Genomic DNA, 18,236 nt, shown 5'->3' with positions numbered 1-18,236 from the left:
CCCCCAACCCGAACCGACAGCACCCTTGCGCCGGGACCCAGCCGATTTGTCCCCAGTGAGGCCCCACAAACAACTTTTTTCCAGGGCCAGCATTCCTCTTGCTCTTTTCTCTGGCTGCAGTCCCAGCAGTGGCCACCACTCCTGGTGGCACTGCTGGGACTGAACTGCCAGCCGCAGATTGGCTGGCAGCTCTTGGAGGTGGGACATCCTGCCTCAGAGGGACTGAAATCCCGCCTGACGCCAGTTAAGGGCCTGTGCCACATAAAATTACAGCTCTCGAGCGTGGCTGAGGTGGTCTTACCCCTAACATTTTGGCCAGTGGGCAGGGCCTCTTGACCAATGTAAAACTCCGCCCGATAGAGTGGATACTGAGAGGATGTCTCCTCTTGTCAGGCAGACTAGAACCAGGGGACACAGTTTAAGAATAAGAGGTTTCTTTTTTAAGATGGAAATAAGTTCATAAGTTTGCGTGATATACAGTGAGAAATGATCTGATCACGGTAGCCATTGTCACGCAGTATGTCTTTGATCCGCCCTATTTCAGCATCAAGCTTGCATGGTGAGCAAATGGCTCGGGCCCGGTTTACGAGGTTGCCGATGAGGCCAATCTTATAGTGCATGGAACTGTAAGACTCCCAACGTGTGTATTGACCAGTGAAGGTACGTTTGCAGTAGATTGTGATAGCGAACCCCTTAGCAGGTTCCTCTACTAGTATGTCAAGGAAAGGGAGCTCATTTGACTGTTCCATTTCAAAGGTGAATTTGAGTGCAGGTTGGAGCCCATTAAGACGTGTAAGGAAATTATTGCATGCAGCTGCGGATTCAAATATAGCAAAGGTATCATCAACATATCGGAAATATACAAGAGATATTAGTTGTCATTCCCTCAATGACACATTTCTCATGAAACCCAATAAAGATGTTTGAGAGAGCTGGGCCTAGAGGGGATCCCATGGCAACACCATCTATTTGGGCATACTTGGTATTAAAACTGAATGCAATGAGCTCCAGGTGTTATATATGAGAGTGTTTGTCCTCACAGCCTAAGGCCATTATTTTCAGCCCTGAAAAGTGTCCAGTCTACCTCAAATTACCCTAGAAGGGTAATGTATCCCAAAAATTTGGGCAACAGATGAAGCTAGCTGTTTCACGCTGCTGCTATGCAGTAGCAACATATGTGGTGTTTGCCATGAACAGGATGCTGTCGTCAAGCCAAAAAGATGTCCTGCCTATCACACAAATGAGTAGCGTGATATGTGAATTTTAATGCCAGTGAGATGCTAGGTATATAGGCCGTATGTCCCAAAGACTTGGGGATCGTATCAAACAACATGTCCCTTCCGCTGTTCGCAACGGGCAAGTACAGGCTGTACCCAACCAGCCCGTGCTTGTAAAACTCAAAACACAGTGTCCAACATTAGATGTGATTCCTCGATTGGACAACATTTGCTAAATAATCCTCCGTGTGCTAAGAATTACGCTGACAACCAATTTAAGATTGTCAGTAGGGCTCTAAGTGTGGCACAATTGCGTGTACTGGAAGCTACATATATTAGTACACAGGGCCCTGTTCTTTGCAGACAAAAAGAACATGTACAAACATTGCACCTGTTTCAGCTAAACAAAGTAAGTGACAGCCATTCGCTGGTTCATTCCTCAGGGCAATGCCTTGACCAGTCAGTCAAGCTGTTTGGTTTAAATTTCAAACAAGCTAGGCAGTTAACTGTCAGTCGCCGTAAGCTGATGCATTCTCCATGGCAATGCCTCTACCAGTCTGAGTTCACTTGCCAACCAATCAGCGCTCTTTCCATACAGTATAAAGTTGTTTTTCCTTACATTGGTATTCTTGTGGCTTGCCCTGATGAGTGCAAGATGATGAGCTTAGTCTATCTGTCTATTTTCAACAATACTGAAGTCGGAATAGTATGTAATTCGCAGGGGATCTTTTGAGGTGGTGGTGTTTCTATGTGCATGTGTATTGCATATGCATGCTAGCATGGGCGTGTCGTGTATCCGTAGGCGTCGACCGAATTAGAGTTTAAGTTTAATAAATTTCAGCTTCTTTAAACCTAAGAAAGCCAGTTTGTGCTGGTTTCTTTGCCTTATAATTGGAAAGCGGTGAACAAGGATTCACCAAGGGGGAGCTAAAAACATGGTGTGTTTAAAATTAACCCTGTTACAGTAAGACCAAGTGAAGGCTGAAAGGGAACCCTGGACCTCTTTCTCACCTGGTCATAACACTCGCCATAGAATACCCAGCCTCTGACCTGCTCTTGCAGTCATGATATTTGTGTGACTGGTACCGTTAAATTTCTGGTCAATAATGACCCCTAGGATGCTGCTGATGGGGCATTGTTGGGAGGGGGTTGAGTCCACTATGTTTATGCTTTTGAATGTTGTGGGGAGCTGTTTAGATTCTCTCTTGTTAGAGATGATTGGCAATTGTGTGGCCTAAATGTTACTTGTCATTTATCAGCGCGTGCCTGGATGTTGTCTAGATCTTTCTGCATGCGGACAAGTACTGTTTCATTATCTGAGGAATTGCCAATGGAGTTGAACATGATAATCATCAGTGAACAAAGCCCACTTCTTACCTTATGAAGGCAAGGTCTTAATCTATGTCCATCTGAAGTCACTATGTTCCCTGTTTTTTCTGTCTGCAAATGTTCATGTTGAGCCTCTCATACTCGAGTCTGAATTATTTAAATAAAATACTGAGAAAAGCAGTGGTTCTAACACTGATTCCTGGAGAATACAACTGTTTACATCTACAGTCTGAACAGTATCCATTCACCTTTTGTTTAGAATGACTTAATGTTTGGATTTCAATGAAGTTATGGCTTTATCTAATCGTTTTGTTAAGCTGATGGTTTAACTAGTCTTCATTTTAGCATGAAGTGTTCGGGAGTTCCATGCTGTGGAGTAGTTCCAGACTGCACAATTCTTAGTCCTAATTGTTGCTTTAATCAAATATTGTACCGGAATTTAAATTTTCTATTGGAAATATAATGCTGGTTTTACTATCCATTGCTCACTTCTAGTGAAAAGCTCATTTTGGTTAACATGTACAGGACATTAGCTTATTTGTTGATAGGCCTAAAGAAGCAAGATAGGTGCAATTTTGAACTCCTCTAACCCTGAGCGTTATCCATCAAGGACTCGAAAGAAGATTTGAAATGTTAATTTTTTTTTGTTTTCAGATGTTTCAAGTCCTCAGTATTGAAAGACCTGAAAGACCACTTTATGTTCAAGCCAGTAACTGTGTGGAAGCCAATGAATGGATTGAGATAATTACCAGAGTGAGTCGTTGCAATCCTGAGAGGATGCATATTTACCATCCTTGTGCTTTTTTATCTGGAAGCTGGATCTGCTGCAAAAATACTGATGAAAAAGCTGTTGGATGCACGAGCTGTACCGGGTGAGTCATTCTCTGAGTCAAAAATATTATCTTGAACATGTTCCCTTGAAGCATACAGGCTGATTCTGAACAAAAGTGGTAAATAAAGATTAAATGGTGTAATGCAACAAATCTGTAATGATACCTACGTACTAACTTGCAGGAAGTGAACTTCGTACCAAGTTGAAAATATTTCACAGTTTAACAAATCTGCTTTGCCAGACTGGTGTCACTTACTGTCTGATATCTAGTTAGGTGTCTGCCTCAAATCATAGTAACCCCCAGCATAATGCCTAACTTTTGATGCTTGTAATAATATTTAAAAAAACATACTGATGTGGATTGAATCTAATTTTTGTTTCCCTTGGCCTGACATTGTCCTGTTCTAATTTTTACTACTTTTGTATAAAAATATATGTTTTTAAACTTCTTTACTGGGTAGGAATCTATCTTCAAAACAACATCATAGTAGCTGTGATGTCAGGTTATTCGAAAACCCAGGTCTGAGTACTAGTCCAAATGACACTTGGCAAAGGTTCTTCTACAAGTACTTTTGATCCCTCTCAACTCGAGGTCAAAGTAGAAAAGCAGTAATAGTAATGAGGTCTGGGTAGCTCTGTTATACTTTATCAATATGATGTGATCTGTTAATACTTAATGTATGAGTGATGTCGACTGGGAGAGTAGCAGTGCAACACAGATTTGTTCAACTTATACATCTTTGGTCTTTCTGTAGTGTCTAATTCTAATACCTTCAGCCCATTGTGTGCTTGAGCACATGGTTGTATCCAATATTGGTGTTCATTTTTAGGTAGGGATAAGATATATAATTTATACAAATCAGTTACTCAGAAAATATCTAAAGGAGTACTTGCAATTTAACAAACTTAACAATTATTGAAACTTATTAGATTCTGAGGGGACATGACAGGGTAGATGCTGAGAGGATGTTGCCCCTCATAGGGCATTCTAGAACTAGGGTGCACAGTTTCAAAATAAGGGGTTTCCCATTTAAGATGGAGATGAGGATTTCTTCTCTGATGGATGTTAGTGTTTGGAATTCTCTTCCACAGAGAGCAATGGAGGCTGAGTCCTTGAATCTATTCAAGGCTGAGTTACAGATTTTTGATCTACAGGGGAGTCTAGGGTTATTGGGGGGCAAGCAGGAAAGTAGATTTAAGGCCACAATCAGATTACCCATGATCTTATTGAGTAGCGCAGCAAGCTCGAGGGGCCAAATGGCCTACTGCTGCTCCTATTTCCTATGTTCTATTTCCTGTTTTTGTCTTTGCCTTCAGGGGTTCTCCGGCAAATATCCAGCTAGCCATTGACTGTGACCGGGAAGCTGAAAGGATATTTTCGTTGTTCCATGCCAACCTGCCCAGGCTGCAGAAAATGGAAGGTTAGTTTCCAAGATTCCCCAATAATTAATGAGTTTCTTATTTTCATCTCTTCACTTTTACGTTTAAAATAAAATGGAAAACAAATTATGCTAGATGTGATCTATGACATCACAATAGACTCCTTTGTCTGTAAACAAAGGGCAGTGTCTTGGAAAGACTATGTTGACATTGTCCTTTAGAATAACTGGTGGACTAACTTACTGAGAGAAAATGAGAAGATTGCTGATGCCTTCAGCACTTCAACTAAGTTTTCAACATTGTGCTGGATTTTTGCTGTAGATGCTTGTGCGAGTATAGATGTGTATCAAGGTCCTCAACTGGAGCAAGATGAATATGCCCACTTTACTATTGAAGATTCAAGAGTCACCTTTAAAAGTCTTCAACAAATAATTGTAGTTGTGGATAAGTTGGCTGAATTTCATGAACAGTACCGAATTAAAAGATCAACATGTGCTAAATATGGCAGCGAGTAAGTATTGGTTTAATATTATTGTTTAAGATTTTTTTTATTTGTTCGTGGGATGTGAGCGTTGCTGGCAAGGCCAGCATTTATTGCCTATCCCTAATTGATTATGAGAAGGTGGTAGTGAGCTGTCTTCCTGAACCACTGCAGTCCATATGCCACAGTGCTTTTAGGGAGGAAGTTCCAGGATTTTGGCCCACCTGACTTTATTTCATTGTGGAACATGAAGATGAGCTATGTGGTGTAGAGCTTTTTTGCAACTGTAGGTTGTATTATTATTATTGAGAAGGTCACTCAAAGAATTCAGTCAGTGGTAGTGCCAAAACCAAGTTCAAGAGATTAACTGAAAAAGTTCATTCTTATTAAAGTCTCATTGTTAGGTTTCTTTAGCATGGTTCTTGGAGTCATAAGAGTTATACGGCACAGAAACAGGCCATTCGGCCCATTGTGTCTGTGTCGGCCATCAAGCACCATTCTAATCCCATTTTCCAGCACTTGGCCCGTAGCCTTGTATGCTGTGGCATTTCAAGTGCTCATCTAAATACTACTTAAATGTTGTGAGGGTTCCTGCCTCTACTGCCTCTTCAGGCAGTGCATTCCAGATTCCAACCACCCGCTGGGTGAAATTATTTTTCCTCAAATCCCCTCTAAACCTCCTGCACCTTACCTTAAATCTATGACCCCTGGTTATTGACCCCTCCACTAAGGGAAGAAGTTTCTTCCTATCAAACCTGTCAATGCCCCTCATAATTTTGTATACCTCAATCATATCTCCCCTCAGCCTTCTCTGCTCTAAGGAAAACAACCCTAGTCTTTTCAGTCTCGCTTCATAGCTGAAATGCACCAGCCCAGGCAACATCCTGGTGAATCTCCTCTGCACCCTCTCCAGTGCAATCACACCCTTCCTATAGTGTGGTGCCCAGAACTGTACATAGTACTCCAGCTGTGGCCTAACTAGCGTTTTATACAGCTCCATCATAACCTCCCTGCTCTTAGATTCTATGCCTCGGCTAATAAAGGCAAGTCTCCCATATGCCTTCCTAACCATCTTACCTACCTGTGTTGCTGCCTTCAGTGATCGATGGACAAGTACACCAAGGTCCCTCTGACCTTCTGTACTTCCTAGAGACTTACCATCCATTGTATATTCCCTTGCCTTGTAGTCCTCCCAAAATGCATCACCTCACACTTCTCAGGATTAAATTCCATTTGCCATTTCTTCATTGTGAAATAGTAAGGAATTTCAGGTAGTTTGTCATCTTAACCTTTTATTTTTTGTTGCAGAGAAAATCCTATAGGAACAAAATAATGTCGATTGAAGAGAGGGCATGATGGCTGCTGAAACTCCACAGGAAAACCTTCTGGAATTGCTTGTTTTTTTTTCATGCCATTGCTGGTGTTTGAGGATGTGAGACCGGCAAACCTGGCCTTTAGTAGATATACAGAATGTTTTACTGATGGTGAACATTTATGTGAAGTCCACAAAGAGAACTGATTTCAATGCACTTTAATCATCTGAACTTTCCCAGGTGATCTTAATTTATAATTTTTTTTAAACTGATACAGGTATCAATTTTTTCAGATCAGTTGAATGATCCGTTCGGCCATAACGTGGTTATTCATTGTGCATCCGTTCTGTGTATTCCATTTGCATTTTCTGCCGTGTAATATGTCTTGAGGATTTGTCCAAATTTTCTTAACTTGCATTAGGTATTTTTATATCTTTTAAATATTTTTCTCTCTTTTACTGAGAAATGAACTGAGTGGAAGCTGTTAAATATTTGTTTTAATGCCCTGGAAAAGTTTGTAATTTCTGCTGATTGCTAGAATCATACACCGTATTTTTCCACTGTAATTGTAATGTGCTATCCATCACACGCATTTTCAATATTCATTGTGTGTTAAGTTCAGACTGGGTTCTTTCAATATTCCCTATATGGACTCAGAATAGTTTGAGCTTTGGCATTCCCTGCATATGCTGCTATTCAGAGTTGAACATCTTTCCTTACGTTTCCTATCATCTCAGAATATAGCTTTGATAAATACTTGAATATTTTTGACTGTAGCGTCAAGATCATAATAGTTTTTAAATGGTAATGGCCTGGACAATATGTGGAGGGAAGCAGTCAGTATCTCGTCAGACGTACTGGAGATTAATTACAAAATAACTCTTCATATTTCCAGGTCCATCAATAAAGGTACTAATAATAGGAAACTGATTTATGATGGGATATTTTCATATTAGTAATCAAAGAATTATGATGTAAATTCTACAATAACCACACACAAGATCTTAAAATAATGTCTACTAACCCTAGGCAATTTGTGTTTTGTTTCTATTTCCTGAAGGCAGTGATTCATACTGGAGTACAGATACTCAACCAAGTGAACATTCATGCTGTGTAACCCTTCTGATAATTTACCCTGCCTGGTTCCCTGTAAAGATGTGTTTCAAAATTTAGGTTAAATGCAATGAAGCCCAAAAGCATTTATTTACATCTTCCACAGTTCCCTTGTCATGAACAAGTTTGATGATTCCCTTATCTTGCCTCTCCCTCCCCCTTTCATTGCCTGCTGTTAACATGATCTTCCAATACAAACAGATTTCTATGTTTCATTGACTCAAAAGCACATGTTGGTTGATGGTTAATTCACTTTTTTTTTTGGAGGGGTGGATCGCAAAGTAAAATCCAAAACTCATAAATCCTCCTTGTTGTACAAGATTCCTGAATGGTGAGCATTGGTAGTAGCTGAGCCCAGTGCCGCTGCCTCACGGGTACAGCTAGAATTATTGGCATTGATTAGAAGCAGGAGCCTTAGCTGATTTTTCTTTCACTCTCACCACACCCCCCAACTACTTTCCTACACTAGAGGCTAATTATAGTGTTCCTACCAGCTAAGGTCAGTCAACTCGGCAATATTAAATTGCACTCCTCAGGCCTTTCTAGGCTGTATATTTAAATATTACACCACATGGTATTTTCACCCACTATGTATTTGGGTGAGTCCCAAAGCAATTAACATTAATTCTGCCTGTCAAATACTTCTCAATTTTGGGATCAATTACAAAATCTTAGTGATTACTGTTTACAGGGTTGGCGGCAATATGTCAAAACATCTTATTGTGTAAACAGTTGGTGAAATCCCATTTTGGAAAAACATAGGTTTTTGAAGTGACTGAACTGAGTTCTTCGCTGACTCCTTAGTATGATTTGTGTTGGGTAATTGCAGAATGTCACTTTCTTTTTATTTAAAAAAAAAAGACTATCTGTAATGCAAAATAACCTGTCCCCAAAGAACACAAAATTCAATAAAAGAGAAATTATCTTATGTTCGTGATTGTCGGCACTAATTAGAATCTCAATGAAAGAAACCATCTGATTGATCGCTACCAGCTGATTAAGTGTTGTATAAACTTGAGCAATTTGGTACGTGAATATGCATTTGCCAGAAAAAGTCTGCTTTGTATTTTGATGTTTATAGTTTGTTTTCTTCAATGAGTATTTCAATGTGTATATGTTGAAAAGCCACACTGCTGTATAATGTTGTATATTAGCTTTACTTGTCTCAAGGAGCTGTACTTTTTTTTAAGCCCCAGCACTTGTTTATCTGCATGTTAGTGTTTTAGAAATGTATTTTTATTTAAATTTTATTTTCTTATCAAAATATTAAAACATGACTGAAATTTACTCCATACTTGAGTATTGGCAAATAATTGAAGGTATTCATTTTCAGTCATAAAATATTTGTGTGCATGTAATTAGTGCATTCAGTATCCATCTAAACTGTCATGTGAAAACACTTCTCTTGTTACAACCATACTCCTCAACTCTTCATGTTTAGCTTAAGGGAAGCATTTTCTCCTCCTGCGCAAGAAGGTTGTAGATTCATGTTCATGCCAGGGCTTGAGCATATAATCTAGACTGACACTCTGTTGCATTACTGACTTGCAGTGCCAGAGATGTGTCATACATTGGGTGAGATGCTAAATCAAGGCTAGATATCTTTGTTCAAGTGGGCATAAAATATGCAATGCTGCATTTTTTTTTGGAGAAGACCTGGGAGTTCTCCCAGTGTCATGGTCAAAATATATCCCATAATCACCAGCACCAAAACTTTAACTTGTCATTCATCTCATTGCTACTTCTGGGCCTTGCTGTGCACATAATTGGCTGTCATATTTGCCAACAAAACAGCAATACCTTCACTTTGAAAATTACTTCGCTGTGAAGGGATGACCTGTGAACATGTAAGGTGTTCTATAAATGCAAGGCTTTTTGTTTTCTTTTAATTCCATGACTAATCCCCAGAGCAATATGTCAACCATCCAATACATCAGTAGATTCATCCACAGGTTGTTACATTAACCCATTCTCCCTAACAGATATCCAGGGGGTAGGAGGATGCTAGTACCTATGTAGTTATACTTGCCTACAAAGCATTGTGATGGTTTAAAAAATGCATTTTTTGACCAGTTTTATTTTTTATTTCTGCTGATTTTGTAATTTTGTCTTTTTAGGCTTTATATAAATATATTTGTAACTATGTATATATTATAAATGTATGTACACACAGACATATATTTGAGAAATTTTGTTTCATGTAAGATAGGATAAATCCAGATTAAAATAGGTAGGATACGCTATGGGAAAGAGTGGGCTTGATTGGTTTGGTGTTTGCTTATTTGTTTTCTTGTGTTTTGTTCGTTCCAGACTTGTCTATTCCAGCGCTGTCCTGGCTGGCCACCTATCTATCACTCTACATAAACTTGTGCTCATCCAAAACTCTGCTGTCCATGTCCTAGCTCGCATCCAATCCCGTTCACCTATTACTCCTGTACTTGCTGGTCTCCACTGGCTCCTGGACTGACGACCGCCTCAGTTTTTAAAGTTCTCATCCTTGTATTCAAATCCCTCCATGGCCTAGCCCCTCCCTATCTCTATAATCTCCTCTAGCTCTAAAAGCCTATGAGATCTCTGCACTGCTCCGATTCTGTCCATCTTGTGCATCCCCATTTTAATTCCACCATTGGCACCCGTGCTTTCAGCTGCCTTAACCCGAAGCTCTGGAATTTCTTCTCTAAACCTTTCTCTCTCTCACCTTTTTTGTTTGCATTGCAAGAGATGCTCGTAATGTTTTTTAAGTAAGTTCCTGCATGCTATTTTAAAGATTATAAAATGACCTGATGGTTGACGTCTTGAACATTTTGCACGGTGTGCCCAAACACTCTCCTTTGCCTGCTGCCTATACAGTCTATAACAGGGTTGTCCAACCTTTTCAGGCAGAGGGCCACATTATGATTTCTGCTCAGGCCAGTGAGCAAATTTCAAAAGATAAAGGCATTAAAAATTGATCTTGCTAATAAAAACAACACAAGTATTTTTGTGAAGAAGCTTTAAATGAGAAGACTAATTTTATTGCCTTACTTTCTCGTCACTCTATTGAAAACCGATTTAGTAACATATCTGGCATTGTTTTTGCTTTAATAAGTAGTCAGTCTCTGTCCCCATACTTGATGTAGTGAAGTAGAGTATTCTGGATAGACGTCCATCTGTCAGGATAGATCTTGATCTGTCATCCCCCTCCTCTCCCCACACGGTGTTTCCTCTCTTTCCGGCCCCCTGCCCACCCCTGCCCTTCTCTAGGACTAGGGGGACTCAGATTGAAAGTTTTATATAAAAGACGCAGGGGGAATACGAGGAAGTACTTTTTTAGGCAGCGAGTGGTAATGACCTGGCACTCGCTGCCCACAAGGGTGGAGGAAGTGGAGACGATCAATGACTTCAAGAGGAAGTTGGATGGCCGCCTGAGAGAAATAGACTTGCAGGGCTACGGGGATCAAGCCAGGGAGTGGGACTGACTGCATATCTCTGTGGAGAGCCAACATGGACTCTATGGACAGAATGGCCTCCTGCTTTGCTGTAAATGATTAACTCTCCTCTCTTTCTTGCTCTCTCTCTGTCTCCCTCTCCACCCCTGCGTGTCTCCAGTGTTCTCTGCTCCATGTTTCCCACTCACTGCTCTCTGTTCCCCCTGTCTCTCTGTCCTCTCTCTCTCTCTTTCCCCCCCTCTCTGTCTCTCTCCCCCCCCCCCCCCCCCTCAGTCTCTCTCACCTTTTCTCTCTCTCTGTCCTTTCTTCCACCTGCTCTCTCTTCCCCCTCCCCTCCCCTTTAATAAAGCTGGAATTAAAAAGCTAGTCTAATGGTGACCATGAAACCATTGTCAATTGTTGGAAAAACTCATCTGGTTCACTTTAGGGAAGGAAATCTGCCATCCTTACCTGGTCTGGCCTACATGTGACTCCAGATCCACAGCAATGTGGTTGATTCTTAAATGCCCATTTCAGGCCTCTGAAATGGCCTATGGAGCCACTCTGTTCAAGGGCAATTAGGGATCTCATTTGACTGCTCCATTTCAAAAGGTGAATCTGAGCAGAAGATGGAGCCCATTAAGACGTGTAAGGAAACTATTACATGCAGCTGTGGATTCAAATATAGCAAATGTATCATCTACATATCGGAAATATGCAAGAAGTATGTGGTCAGCTATCATACCCTCAAAGACACGTTTCTCATGGAACCCAACAAAGATGTTTGCGAGAGCTGGACCTAGAAGGGATCCATGGCAGCATCATTTATTTGGGCATACATGGTGTCATTAAAACTGAACTCAACTACGCGAGTTGCCGAGTTCATAAGTTCAATGAATACTGATTCACGCAGTGGTGGTGGGCCGTATAGGCCATACCCAACCAGCCATGCTTGCAAAACTCAAAACACAGTGTCCAACGTTAGATGTGATTCTGCGATTGGACAACATTTACTAAATAATCCTTAGTGTGCTAAGAATTGCGCTGATAACCAATTTATGATTGTCAGTAGGGCTCGCAGTGTGGTGCATTTGCACGTACTGGAAGCTACATATGTTAATACACAGGGCTCTGTTCTTTGCAGACAGAAAGAACATGTACAAACATTGTGCCTGTTTCAGCTAAACAAAATAAGTGACAGCCATTCGCTGGTTCATTCTTCAGGGTAATGCCTTGACCAATCAGAGTCAAGCTACCTGGTTTAAATTTCAAACAAAGCTTGGCAGTTAATTGTCAGTCACCGTAAACTGGTGCATTCTCCATGGCAACACCTCTGCCAATCAGAGTTCACTTGCCAACCAATCAGCACTCTCTTCTCATTCGGTATAAAGTTGTTGTTTTCCCTTACATTGGTATTTTTGCAGATTGTCCTGATAAGTGCATGACGAAAAGCTTCGACAACGTGTCTCTTATTTTCAGCAATACTCAAGTCCTGCACTCTCAAATGACTATAAATAATTTCATAATTCTGAGTGAATATGCATTCCCTTGAGGAATAAAAACTCCAATGGAAAAATGGCACAACCATGGTTTCTTGAAAAGTTAAGAATAGTATCACATTAAAAGACGAGGCTAAGAATGTTGCCAAAAAGAGTTGTAAGCCTGACCATTAGGAGGGTTTTAAAAATCAGCAATAGATGAACAAGAACTTGATATAGATGGAGAAAATAGAATGAGAGTAAACTGGAAATATGAAAAAGATTGTAAGAGCTATTACAAGTATGTAAAAAGGAAGATGTATAAGGGTCTGAGAGTTAATCTTGAGAGCGTGAAAAGAGTACCTCCTACCCCGATGATGTAAGTGATGACATGTGAGAGAGACTTGAAGATAGATGCAGCGTGGCTTTGGAGGAGTCACACAGACTGGTGTGAAGCTGTACAAAGTTATAATGTAATTAAGGTTAATGTTCTAATTACTCCAGACTAAAAAATCTCTCTAAACTAGACTAACTGAGGTGGCAGCAAACCAAACAAAAATACCACTGAAGAGAAAAGTAAACATGGTTCCCTTTAGAATCAGAGACAGGAGAAATTATAATGGAAAATAAGGAAATGGCAGAGATTTCAAACATTATTTCTATATCTCTCTTCACAGAAGAAGACACATGTATATTGGAAATTATGGGGAACCAAGGGTCTAATAGGAATGAGGAACTTAAAGTAATTAATATTCATAAAGAAAAATTACTAGAGAAATGAATGGGACTAAAAGATGACAAATTCCCTAGACCTGGTGGCCTATACCTATAAAGAACGTGGTTGCAGAGATACTGGATGCATTTGTTTTGATCTTTTAGAATTTCCTAGATTCTAGAACAGTACCCATGTTTTGGAAGGTACCAAATGTAACCCCGCTGTTCAGGAAAGGAGAGAGAGAGAAAACAGGGAACAATGGGCTATTTAACCTGATATTACTAATAGGGTAAATGCTAGAATCTGTTATTAAGGATGTGGTAACAGGGCACCTGGAAAATTACAATATTATTAGGCAGAGTCAACACACTTATGAAAGGGCAATTGTGTTTGGCAAATCTATTGGAGCTTTTTTTTTAGAGTGTATCTAGCAGGGTGGATAAGGGGGAACCAGTGGATGTACTGTTTTTGGATTTTCAGAATGCATTCAATAATTCGCCACAGAAGAAGTTGTTACACAAGATTAGAATTCATGGGACTGGGAGTTGGGGGGTGGGGGGGGGGGGGGTAATATGTTATCATGGATTGAGGATTGGTTAACAGACAAAAAACAGAGAGTTGGAATAATTGGGTTACTTTCAAGTTGGCAAGCTGTAACTAGTGGACTGCCACAAGGATCAGTGCTGAAGGCCTCAGCTATTTACAATCTACATTAATGACGTAGACGAAGAGACGGGGAGTAATGTACCTGAGTTTGCTGACAATACAAAGCAGTGGGAATGTAAGCAGTGAGGAGGATACAAAGAGGCTGCAGAGATATAAATAGGTTAAATGAGTTGGCAACAAGGTGATAGAGTATAATGTGGGGAAATGTGAGGTTATTCGCTTTGGTAGTAAGAATAGAAAAGCAGAATTTTTTTAAATGGTGAGAGACTAGTAAATGTTGGGATTCAGGGGGTTTGAGTTGTCCTTGTTCATGAATCATGGATGTTAACATATTGGTACAGCAAGAATTAGAAAGACAAATAGTATGCTACCTGTCAGGCAAGCCCCCTACCTGCCAAGAATGAGGAAATTTAATTTCGCCATATGAACATTGATTTTAAACTGCTGATGGTGAAAAAAGAACTTGCTTTAAAAAACAATTGGAGACTTTGGCTGGAAAGAAACATTAGCATATCAACAGATAAGTACTTCAAAGGACTCCAATTTAATCCACAATGGACTTTTGATTACCAGACATTGAAGCATTCCAAGTTAACTACTAAGATGGCCGAATACACAAACAGACGGGTCAGGCCAGTTTAGTTACATGACTTACTGTTGGAGTTTTTTTGAATTTGAACTTCCAACAGGGAATTTGAAATGAGAAATCACTTATATGAGCGAATCTTATTAAAGACTCCCCCAAAACTTCACCTAATAAGCTTGAAAGGTCATTGTGGCCAAAAATGAAATTTCCAGTTTTCTCAACTTAACAGGTCAGTTAACCTTAATAGTATAAACTTAACTCAGACTCATTAACTACACACAGAACAGAATAGCACGTGCTTATTTTTAAAGATAGATAAATTACATCACTTTTCTTGTTCTTTCTTCAGACGCCTTTTCAAATGACTATAATAAAACCAAAAGCAAAAGAAAAAGTTATTTAACATTCTTAAAACAGAAAATTTAACACCAGCTTCTTAAACAAACTTTAAATAGACAGAAATAAAAACAAGAAATGCTGGAACCACTCAGCAGGTCTGGCAGCATCTGTGTTTGCTGCCAGACCTGCTGAGTGGTTCCAGCATTTCTTGTTTTTATTTCAGATTTCCAGCATCCGCAGTATTTTGCTTTTATTTAAATAGACAGAATCTTTCCCATATCTCCTTTGTTTATCCTTCTCTTCCTTAAACCAATATCCAATTCCTGACATTTGCTACTTAAAACAGTCAGTAAAAATTGTCTTTAATTTAAACTCCAAAAAAAACAAGAACAGATTTTAAACGGGAACTCCAATTAACACAGTATTTTAAACTTCAAATTGGATTTCTGCCAGACATTTTAGATCTTCAAGGCTGAAGCTTATCTCTTAGAAAAGTACCAAATTCCCTGTCCCGATTGAAATGAACACACACAAGTTCAACTAGTTCAGAACCAAAATATGTCTCCAGGTTCCCACAAATTACACACGTGTAGAAATGGAAGATGGAAGATGGCAGGATCCCCAAAGACACATTGTACAGCGAGCTCGCCACTGGTATCAGACCCACCGGCCGTCCATGTCTCCGTTATAAAGACGTCTGCAAACGCGACATGAAATCGTGTGACATTGATCACAAGTCGTGGGAGTCAGTTGCCAGCATTCGCCAGAGCTGGCGGGCAGCCATAAAGACAGGGCTAAATTGTGGCGAGTCGAAGAGACTTAGTAGTTGGCAGGAAAAAAGACAGAGGCGCAAGGGGAGAGCCAACTGTGCAACAGCCCCAACAAACAAATTTCTCTGCAGCACCTGTGGAAGAGCCTGTCACTCCAGAATTGGCCTTTATAGCCACTCCAGGCGCTGCTTCACAAACCACTGACCACCTCCAGGCGCGTATCCATTGTCTCTCGAGATAAGGAGGCCCAAAAGAAAGAAGACCTCTCATTCTTCTAAACTCCAATGAATAGAGGTCTAACCTGTTTAGCTGTCCTTGATAAGACAACCCTGGCATCTACCCTGCAATGTGGAAAATTGCCCAGGTATGTCCTGTACACAAAAAGCAGGACAAGTCCAACCCGGCCAATTACCGCCCCATCAGCCTACTCTCAACAGCAGTAAAGTGATGGAAGGTGTCATCAACAGTGCCATCAAGCGGCACTTGCTTAGCAATAACCTGCTCAGTGACGCTCAGTTTGGGTTCCACCAGGGCCACTCAGCTCCTGACCTCATTACAGCCTTGGTTCAAACATGGTCAAAAGAGCTGAACTCAAGAGGTGAGGTGAGTGACTGCCCTTGACATCAAGGCAGCATTTGACCGAGTATGGCATCAAGGAGCCCTAACAAAACTGAGGTCAATGGGAATCAGGGGGAAAACCCTCCGCTGGCTGGAGTCATACCTAGCGCAAAGGAAGATGGGTGTGGTTGTTGGAGGTCAATCATATCAGCTGCAGGACATCACTGCAGGAGTTCCTCAGGGTTGTGTCCTAGACCCAACCATCTTCAGCTGCTTCATCAATGACCTTCCTTCAATCAGAAGGTCAGAAGTGGGGATGTTCGCTGATGATTGCACAATATTCAGCACCATTCGTGACTCCTCAGATACTGAAGCAGTCCGTGTAGAAATGCAGCAAGACCTGGACAATATCTAGGCTTGGGCTGAGAAGTGGCAAGTTACATTCGCGCCACACAAGTGCCAGGCAATGACCATCTCCAACAAGACAGAATCTAACCATCTCCCCTTGACATTACCATCGCTGAATCCCCCACTATCAACATCCTAGGGGCTACCATTGACCAGAAACTGAACTGGAGTAGCCATATAAATACCGTGGCTACAAGAGCAGGTCAGAGGCTAGGAATGCTGAGGCAGGTAACTCACCTCCTGACTCCCCAAAGCCTGTCCACCATCTACAAGGCACAAGTCAGGAGTGTGATGGAATACTCTCCACTTGCCTGGGTGAATGCAGCTCCAACAACACTCAAGAAGCTCGACACCATCCAGGACAAAGCAGCCCACTTGATTGGCACCCCATCTACAAACATTCACTCCCTCCACCACCGACGCACAGTGGCAGCAGTGTGTACCATCTACAAGATGCACTGCAGCAATGCACCAAGGCTCCTTAGACAGCACCTTCCAAACCCGCGACCTCTACCAACAAGAAGGACAAGGGCAGCAAATACATGGGAACACCACCACCTACAAGTTGCCCTCCAAGTCACACACCATCCTGATTTGGAACTATATCGCCGTTCCTTCACTGTCGCTGGGTCAAAATCCTGGAACTCCCTTCCTAACAGTACTGCGGGTATGCCTACCCGAAATGGACTGCAACGGTTCAAGAAGGCAGCTCACCACCACCTTCTCAAGGCCAATTAGGGATGGGCAATAAATGCTGGCCTGACCAGTGACGCCCACATCCCATGAATGAATATTAAAAAAAACCTTCATCCCAGGAATCAGCCCGGTGAACCTTTTCTGAACTGCCTCCAATGCTAGTATATCCTTTCTTAAATACGGGGACCAAAACTGTACGCAGTACGCCAAGTGTGGCCTCATCAACACCCTGTACAGTTGTAATACGACTTCCCTATTTTTAAACTCTAACCCCTAGTACTAAAGGCCAAAATTCCATTTGCCTTCCTAATTACCTGCTACACCTGCATGCTAACTTTTTGTGTTTCTTGTACAAGAACACCTAGATCCCTCTGTACTGCACTATTTTGTAGTCTTTCTCCATCTAAATAATAATCTGCCTTTTTATTCTTACTACCTCACACTTTCCCACATTGAACAACATCTGCCAAGTTCTTGCCCACTCACTTAACCTATCTATATCCCTTTGCAGATTCTTTGTGTCCTCATTGCAACATGCCTTCCCATCTATTTTTGTATCGTCAGCAAATTTGGATACTCTACACTCTGTCCCTTCCTCCAAGTCATTAATACAGGTATTAAATAGTTGAGGCCCTAGGACCGATCCCTGTGGCACCCCACTAGTTACGGCTTTCCAACCTGAAAAGGCCCATTGATCCTGACTCTCCGCCTTCCGTGTGTTAGCCAATCCTCAATCCATGCCAACACATTACCCCCAATACTCTGAGCTCCTATTTTGTGTAATAACCTTTTATGTGGCACCTTATCGAACGCCTTCAGGAAATCCAAATACATGACATCTACCAGTTCCCCTTTATCCACTCTATTTGGTATATCCCCAAAGAACTCTAACAAATTTGTCAAACATGATTTCCCTTTCATAAAACCATGTTGACTCTGTTTGTTTAC

General features: G+C 41.1%; 1 protein-coding gene across 1 annotated transcript in view; it reads left to right on the top strand.

Annotated features, from left to right (window-relative positions):
- The window catches only part of rasa2 (RAS p21 protein activator 2), a 142,049-nt gene extending 132,192 nt beyond the window's left edge, over nt 1–9,857 (top strand). Inside the window, exons 22-25 of the mRNA XM_068041686.1 lie at nt 3,201–3,418; nt 4,696–4,799; nt 5,080–5,269; nt 6,548–9,857. Coding sequence (XP_067897787.1) covers nt 3,201–3,418; nt 4,696–4,799; nt 5,080–5,269; nt 6,548–6,572 — 537 coding nt within the window. The 3' untranslated portion in view covers nt 6,573–9,857. The remainder of the gene's footprint in view (nt 1–3,200; nt 3,419–4,695; nt 4,800–5,079; nt 5,270–6,547) is intronic.
- The last annotated feature ends 8,379 nt before the right edge of the window (nt 9,858–18,236 follow it).

The sequence above is a fragment of the Heterodontus francisci genome, chromosome 11 (assembly GCF_036365525.1).
Source record: "Heterodontus francisci isolate sHetFra1 chromosome 11, sHetFra1.hap1, whole genome shotgun sequence".
Lineage (NCBI taxonomy): Eukaryota > Metazoa > Chordata > Chondrichthyes > Heterodontiformes > Heterodontidae > Heterodontus > Heterodontus francisci.
This window is presented reverse-complemented; position numbering and strand designations above follow the sequence as displayed.